The 8,732-nt window shown below is 36.1% G+C and overlaps 1 protein-coding gene across 2 annotated transcripts in view; it reads right to left on the reverse strand.

Annotated features, from left to right (window-relative positions):
- Positions 1-8,732, reverse strand: part of VAV3 (vav guanine nucleotide exchange factor 3) — a 271,460-nt gene that overhangs the window by 172,843 nt on the left and 89,885 nt on the right. For both annotated transcript variants that reach the window (XM_040471158.1, XM_040471159.1), the window contains 4 exons: positions 7,930-7,998; positions 5,746-5,849; positions 4,203-4,302; positions 112-207 (listed from right to left, as the gene is read on the reverse strand). In XM_040471158.1, coding sequence (XP_040327092.1) covers positions 112-207; positions 4,203-4,302; positions 5,746-5,849; positions 7,930-7,998 — 369 coding nt within the window. The remainder of the gene's footprint in view (positions 1-111; positions 208-4,202; positions 4,303-5,745; positions 5,850-7,929; positions 7,999-8,732) is intronic.

Genomic DNA, 8,732 nt, shown 5'->3' on the forward strand with positions numbered 1-8,732 from the left:
GAACATCATAGGGGGATATGGCCCCAAACATGGAGTATCTGGAGCATAATTGGTGCTTCATGAATATTTGGTTAAATGAATAAACAAAACAGATAGTTTTAAGTTACATACCTGGAGAAGAAGGTGATACTTTAAAACCCGTTGCATAGGAACCACAAGCAAATCTCGAAGAGTGAATTTTCCATTATTTGCTCTTTTGGAACATTCCTAATGAAATGTTTTTTAAAAACTTTAAAAAAAAACTTTGCTTTATCAAAGGGAGTCATAAAGCCAACATTAAAAGATGCAGAGGCCATAAACAAAACTGTTATTATATAATAAATATTTTGTTGCTTTTATTAATAATCCTTTCTAAAAAATAGAAAGTATCTAATTAAAAAAACAAACAACAACAACAACAAATAATCCTTGTAGCATTTCAACCCTAAAATGAATCATTAAGTACAACTGTTTTATGCAATGAAAATTATTTTTCCTAGTGGCCCTCTAGGGTCTTCCTCTACTTACCTTTATAGCTCTACCTTCCACCAACCACCCCCAGGCTAGGCTGAGGGCCTGGCATCAAGAACAAGTCCCTACTTATCAAACTAGCCATGTGCCTTCACCATGGCCATGACTTTGTTCATTCTCTTCTTTCCAACCGCCATGTGCTTTGTCCAGTTTCCAACAAAATTAATCATCCTCTTCAAGAACTATACATCTAAGCCTTTTGTAATAATCCCAATCAAAATTGTGCTCTCTGTACCTTGTGGACATTTTAATGATTGTTGTACATACTATCTTCCCCAATATATTCTGTCTTTTACAGCTTTAAGAATCTAGTGCTTGCTTAATAAATATTTATTAAACTGAAGGAAATGGAATGATTGAGTCTAAAAATTTGCTAAAGTATAAACCTATTATTGAATTCAAACTTTCAAAAGCCTCAAATTTTAGTTTTTTTTTTCATCTCACACTCTTCTTTCTTTAAAGTTGATCTAAAAATAGTACTGACTTGTGTTCACTCTTCTGACATTAACTATAACTTTAAGGAAAGTACTTTGAATTTGAAGTACTGAAGCCTGAACTCAAAGTTAGGCAACTCTTGGCTGTGTGACCTTGAACAAGTTGCTTTTCTGATTTTACTGTTTCTCACATATTTGTGATATAGTCTTAAAACAATAAAGTTCCATAAAATTATTATTATTATTAGTGAGAAACTAAATCCAAACTCCTCAGACAATTGTACATCCCAAACCAAGGAATTTTCCAGTTCATAAAGAGTTGCATTCAAGAAAACACTGCTTTGTTCATGGTTTGTTTCCCCTTTGCCCACACTTAACTTTTCTGGCACATGGAAGGATATATTATCAGGAGCTATAAAAGTAAACACCATTAACTCTAATGACCATAGTGACTTAATGAGTATTTGACTACAGGTCTTAAGAACTGGGGACACATCGGGACATGTTAGCTCGTGTCTTGTCAATTGCTGCAGTTCACTGGAAGAATAACTATTTCAACTGATTTCTTGCTTCTACAGATTATAGAGAGTTCTGGATCATGGGTCTCAAATAGGAGGTTAAACTGTTAAGATTATTGTAATGAATGACTCTCATCGCCCCAGCTGCATTTCAAGCTCCTTAGAACTGAGGTTGTATCTTAACACTTCGTGCATATATATGCCATCTTAACAGTGTTAGGAACAGAAATGTTATACATTTAAATTTTGCTTTGTTATGTTATGGAAGTCAGTTTAAAACTGTTGGGGAAATAATTAAGGTCCTTGAAGTTCTAAGTTACAGGCTCAGGAAGTAAAGAAACTAACATTGCAGGCATTTCCTACAACTGGGGGTCTAAGTTTGAGGTGTAAAATGCTTATTAGTATTGAAAGTAAATAAAGGGTAGAATAGAGTCTTCCAATACATCCGGCGACATGCTTAACCAAACTCCAATTTTAACTGAGAAGAAAATAAATGGAATCAGATGAGCCAGCTTAGAGAACAAGATAAAGAGATTCTGTTACTGTTCGCCCTATGTTATCTTGGTTCCAAAGTAGAGAAGAAAAAGACAAAGACCGACAGGAGCAAAAATCACCACAAACTGAAGACGCGAAGGAAGCAGAGACACCAAGAATAAGGCAGCTTCCCCTTTATCATACCAGGAGTTGCAGAGGACAGTCCCAGCAAAGAGTATCTGTTGAGGTGCCACAGTGTCGTATTAAATACTTGCCAATCAGGCCACTAGTCAGTAGTAGTACCTTCTCAGGCAAAAAACGGGCAGCCAGCAGCCCCTCCCCCTGAGCTTTTCAAACTCAGCCTGAGGTTCTCTCTCTCCCTCAGATGGATAATGACCATAGAAAATATGTTCCTAGAGGCCCAGAGTACGTCATGTGTCATACGGCAGGACTTTGACAGTGACTCTGAAAGAAGGGAGAAGAATATCCAAACAATACTGAGAGTACAATGGGAGTATGACTAACAACTTGTATACTCTCTTCTGGAGCTAGAACTTTATATATATATAAAGTTCTAATGGTAGAACTGATGGCATCTGTTCTAATGGTAGCTCTGTTACGAACTAGTTGTGTAAGTTGTAGAGTTTTATCTTACCATCATAATTTAATTGGAGTCAAGGTACTTTATATCTCTATGCTTCTGAGGCTCTATTCTCCCAAGAGGAGCAGGAACCTTTTACACTAACAGGGTTATCAGGATGTTATTTAGTGGTGATTCAAGCCACCACCAGACATAAGGTCCACATCATCAAAGGCTTATAAGAGCTAAGGAAAAATGATCCATGGCAGAGAGGACAGTTACCTGGTAGCCTGCTGATGTGTAAACTTTCTAACCACTAGTTCCCCTTTGTGAAAGTTATAAAATCATACCAAATATGCTAAAACAATGAAGGAGTTCTAATTGGAAAACCATCTGCCTCATTTTTTTCCCTTCATCGCCTGACCTCACTGCTGAATTGAGCAAAGACAGCAAAAGGGACACTACAGTGTCAAGTAAGGCAAACACAGCCATTTAAGAGTTGACTGTACGTTTGTACTCAACATTTAAGAAAATTCAAATATATGGATAATCTATTTGAGAAAATTACTCACTTAACACATCATCTTTTTCAAAAGTTCCCTAAAATTGCAAACTCCTATGAGAAAGAAAAATGGTGTAAAAAAAAAAAAACTGACCACCATTTCCAGATTTATTTTCCATTGTTCCACGTGCTCTGTTTATTCTTGCCTACTCTCCATTTTTCAGACTTTTCCAGATTCATCTGGTCAGTCATGCTTATCTGGTCAGAATACTCTCCAGGGAATCTCACCTGTCAAGACTCTTCCCATTCCCTTGGGGACCTAAATCAAATACTACCTCTTCAGAGAAATCTTCCACATTCTACCTGTGCTGAGGTGATCACTCAATCTCACTCATGGAGCACTATAGATTACTGCTTGTCACATACAACTTAATCTTATTTGTGTCTGTCCTGTCTTTCTTCTTATGGGCAATATCCATACCCTTCTTATACACCTTATCCTAAATGTCTTACGTTTTTAATAAACATTTTTCATCTGCATGTACATTATCTCACATATATCTTACTTATCCTGTACTTCTTTCTACCTAGGTGACCCTGAGCAAATTACTTATAATCTCTCTCTGAACCTCAGGTTTCTCATCTGTAAGAGAAGAAAATTAATTGTACATATCTCATAGAGTCATGAGGACCTAATGACATAATGCATGTAAAACACAAAGCCAGAGTCTCAGATTTTACTATTTTATTATTACTATATTATTTCATAGAGCTATTAAGTATTTTATAAAACTGACATAAAATTATGTTTAGAATACATGGAAAAATGTACTATTGCACTAATCTTGCAAAGAAATAGATCTATTTTTTCTTACTCTTTTTTTATTTGAGTATAGTGGACATATAGCTTTACATAAGTTTCAGGTGTACAACTTAGTGATTTGACAAGTTTTTACATGATGCTATGTTCACAAGTGTACCTACCCTCTGCCTCGTTACATTGCTATTACAATATCACTCACTGTATTTCTTATGCTGTGCCTTTTATTTCCAGGCATTATTTTTTCTGTAACTAGAAGCCTGTAAATCCTTCTCCCCCTCACCCATTTTGCCCATTCCCCACTCCCCTCCCCTTGCTTTTAGGTTTATCTTAATTTCATAAGCTAACAAAAAATAAACAGTACCTCTAATTTCAGTTTTACATCTTCTTTTGTCTTAGAAATGTTGTCTAAACTAGAGATGGCCAGCTCCACTCCACTACAGTACTGCCCATATATAACCAACCTGAAAGGGAAGAAGAGGAGAAATTTGTAGGACAAAAGAAATAAAGTAGAAGGGGAAGAGGCAGAATTTATTTAAATCTATTTAAAACCACAGTTAGGGAGAATCAAAGCAAATCTTACTTGTCCTGCACCTCTAGCTAGGTGACCCTGGGCAAATTACTTATCTCTCTGAGCCTCTGATTTCTCGTTTCTTTTTAACACAAATCACACATAGACTCATAATATGCTATTAAAAGGACTAATTTTTATTTCTAAATTTGAATGGGATTAATTTCCCACACATTTTTTCAGCAGGTAGATTTTACAAACCGGCTTGATAACTGTTTATGGTAAGTACACATGAATATCACAAAAACAAAATTAAAAATTTCTGTTTATGTTCCTACTAAAGATGAATGTTCTACTGTTTACCCATACTCAGAAAAATTTAACTCAGACAATTTTATTGTCCTCACTAGTCATGACTCCACTCATCAATAAACCTAATCTTTCCTACTTTTTAATTAAGGAAAACACATTATCTGAAAATTGTGATTGAAGGAGCGACCTGAAGGGTGCTGGGTAGAAGGTACCTTGTACTACATGGAGTCTGAGCCTGCTTCAGGAACCGTAGCTCCTCAGTAATATAGGCACTTTGCAGAGAGGTTGGGTAATTTATCGTTTCTTTTAACTCTCCATTGGGGAAAAAGAAAACTACTCATAAGTTCATGTTTAACTGTTGTTGATGCAAAGCAATTCATTAGCCACTTCTTAGTAGTAGGAACTACAGTGCTTAATTTTAAGAGAGAGAATGATATTTTAAGTGAAATTCCTTGGTACTTTCATTAACGTGAGTTGTTCAGAAGAGGGTTTTTGTTTTTTTTTTTTTTTTTTTAGAAAGGGAAACCGCCTTCAGCCGTGAATCTAATAATCCCAAATGGAGAATTATAAAATATGAGAGTTGGAACAAGCACTAGGCACCTGCTAATCTACCTCTAACATTTACAGATGGAGCAAAGGAGGCCAGAGAATTAAAATGACTTCCTGAAAACTACAGAACTCAGAGGTAAAAGGTCGATAATGTGAACTTCTGATTTGCAAGGCAAACATCTGGATCCTTTTCTTTCCCCCTTCCTTTTTCCTGATCCACATACAGAACTCAAACTACCACCCTGAGATTAACTGTCCTATGTTCTAGTTACTGCCCAGGTAGTAACTTAATGGACAGTAGAAACAGCTATTTATGAGCAATTTTACTTTTTTTTTTTTAAGTAGGCTTCATGCCCAATGTGTCCAACTCATGACCCTGAGATCAAGACCCAAGTTTATATCAAGAGTCAGATGTTTAACTGACTCAAGAGTCAGATGTTTAACTGACTCCAAGGTGCTTCCCAGAGGAATTTTAATACTAACCCTCACTATAATCACAAACTGATAGCCACAAAATTTAAAATTTAAAAGTTACCTTTCCTTGTAGTTAATGAAAACTTGATACAAGTTCTGGTCATTTTTATTTACAATGGAATCATGAATCTCTTGCATTAGGTTCCGATGAACTTTTACAAGTTCCTTAAGGAAAAAAATGTTAAAGGAAATTAGAAAACAGGACCAAAAATAAATCACCCCAAACCTAAAATCCCTACTGTTGCTAGACTTGTCATTCAAGGAAATGCTAATGCCCTCAAACTCTAAACCTGCTACTAGGGATGATAAAGAGAAAAGGAAGTGGAGGGGAAGAAGGGAGGAGAGAGAGGGGAATCGAAAAGGGAAGGAAAGAGAAGGGGACAGAAGAGGAGAGAGAGACAGACAAGCCATGTGCATGGGAAACAGCAATTTCAGATCTGACTTTAACTGTCACTGTCCTGTTGGGGAAAAAAAAAAATTATCTCACTACTTATTAAAGGGTAATTTATTCCTTGTATAAAAATATGTACAGCTCATTTTCATTATAGTCACTTTAACTTTTTAAATAAAACTATCCAAGTGCTTAATGTTTTATTGACGGGATAAAGTAATGATTCATGTCCTTGGGACATAAAAATGTAGATCTGTACTTTGGTCAATTAGTGGTGTCCTGGTGCTAAGCTAACAATAATCACACTAAATTACTTGAAACTAGACTACTAATGGCATAAATAAAGAGCAGATAAATTGTACTAGGCAGTTTACTAGAGCATCTCAGAAGTCAGAATTTTGCCTCTTTCCTGATAAGCAAGTAATTTTCCGTCAGGCAGTAAATACACGTCATAGCCAGAAAATGAGGAAATTCTAATCAAGGTGCCAATTCTCGCATTAGCTCTTTCCTGTACCTTGGTGCACACACCAACTTCACAGCATGCCCTTTCCTTAGTAGGATGGAAAGGAAACAGGAATATGCTGGCCCTGCCATTTTGCTGAAGAGCATGGAAAAGCCACAAGATTAAGGACTGTGAAAGAAGTCCTAAGTTACAGTGACCGTATTAAGGTGGTTCAAGATGCTCATCTTCCTAGAACGTGCAGTTTGTTTTATGCTAAACGTTCATCTCATATTGTGACCTTGTTCTTCCTGCTATGCTACAAATCAATAAGAATGTCTTCATCTGGCCATAATCGGGGACAAGGACAACAACCAGCTACGTGACTGATACACATCAACACTGAATGCAACAGAACCAAAATAGCAGGAAACTTGCAGGTAAGACAAGCAAGCTTATGCATAAAAGCTTATATATAGTATACACAAGCTATATATTAAAATCTGAGCCAGTTTTAAAGGTTTAAGAACTTGAATGTTGCCTAGCATGACCTCGGTTGGCATAGTATTTGGTCTGTTTCAATGCTTCTGCATAACTATACTCTAAGGATCATAAGATCATTGTAAGGTGCTCTGAAACCCAAAATGCTTACATAAATGTGAAGAAAAACACTTACAAATAACCACTAAAACGGATTTTTAAGTCATAAGGAAGTAGTGTATTTCAGAAATGGGAATTAAGGTTAGTACAACTGAAATCAGAGTAGAGGCAAGAAAGTGGAGGAAACGGATGCCCTCAGGACAGTGTGTACAGGATGGGGTTGAGGGGCTGGCAGAATAGAGCAAGGAGTGGGACCGAAGGGGGCTCCCACAAGGCAAAGAGACAGTGGCACCAGGGATTATTTAACTAAGGCTACCTCTTCTTGACAAGCAGTTAAGGATAATTTCATGAATCTTATCCACATGTTTTCAGCTTACATTCTGACTGACTTTGGTTGAAGATATGGTAAATCCCTTATTTCCAGAAAATAAGGATATAAGAACTCAAGAGGCAAAAAAGAGTTAAAATTCTTTTATTTAAAAAGTTTTTTTTAATTTACTTTTTTTAAAGTTTATTTACTTTGAAAAAGAGAGAGCAAGCTGGGGAGGAGCAGAGAGAGGGATTGAGAATATCTCAAACAGGCTTCACACCCAGCGTGGAATCCGATGCAGGGCTCGAACCCACGAACCATGACATCATGACCTGAGCCAAAATCCAGAGTTGGACAATCAACCAACTGAGCCACCCAGGTGCCCCAAGATAGCTAAAATTCTTAAAGAATACAGGAGAATATTAAAATAGGAATCTAGAACCCATAAGATGATTGAGATTTTATAGTAATATACCACAATTTTAGCTAGTCTATTTTTACTTACAGGAATGTTGATGAATACTGAATCAAATTCTGCTGCTGTCAGAAATCTTTTTAGCGGTGCCATGAAATACTACAAGGATAGGACAGAGAAATAATAATTAAGCACAATTTATCCTAATCTATATAATAGTTTTTCATTAACAAATGATCAATATTTATTGAAAGTCTATTGTTTATCTGTATAATGAATACCAAGAAAAAAGCAGAAACTATTTTCTCTATCTTAAAGATTTTATACTTAGACATATAAAGACATAAACATAAGTTAATTCATTTAAAGTATAAAATAAAAGGTTTAGACAATGAATACTCCTGAAAGTAATAGTAAAAAAAAGAACACTTTTGGCTGAATTGGCAAAAAAAAAAAAAGGCAATATTTTGGAGATGCAGGACTGATACAAAATACTCTCAAATGCCTTGATCTTCCCCTTCATTCCTTGAGAATGTTAGTTCCTGGCCTACCATATCTCTTTCCATTATGACTCCCATGTCTGTTCTTGGCAATCTCAGTATCTGTGCAGATCATCCTTCCAATAGCATGGCCTTTTAGATCCTTGACTGCCGGTAATCTTCTGCTCTATCCTAGCTCGGCTCTCTACTCTGGAGGTCATATTCCAAGACCTTCTCATTATCAACAACTACATAGGCTCTATAGCATTAATTTTAAGTAATCAACTCTCTGATCACTACCTCCTACCTTTATAGCTCATTCCTTTAAAGAATTCTTTAACCCCACCGGGTCTGCCAATCCACTGATCATTCTTTTTTTTTTTTTTTTTTTTTTTTTTTTTTTTTAATTTTTTT

Source organism: Herpailurus yagouaroundi, unplaced genomic scaffold (assembly GCF_014898765.1).
Source record: "Herpailurus yagouaroundi ecotype Mexico unplaced genomic scaffold, PumYag 77, whole genome shotgun sequence".
Classification (NCBI taxonomy): Eukaryota; Metazoa; Chordata; class Mammalia; order Carnivora; family Felidae; genus Herpailurus; species Herpailurus yagouaroundi.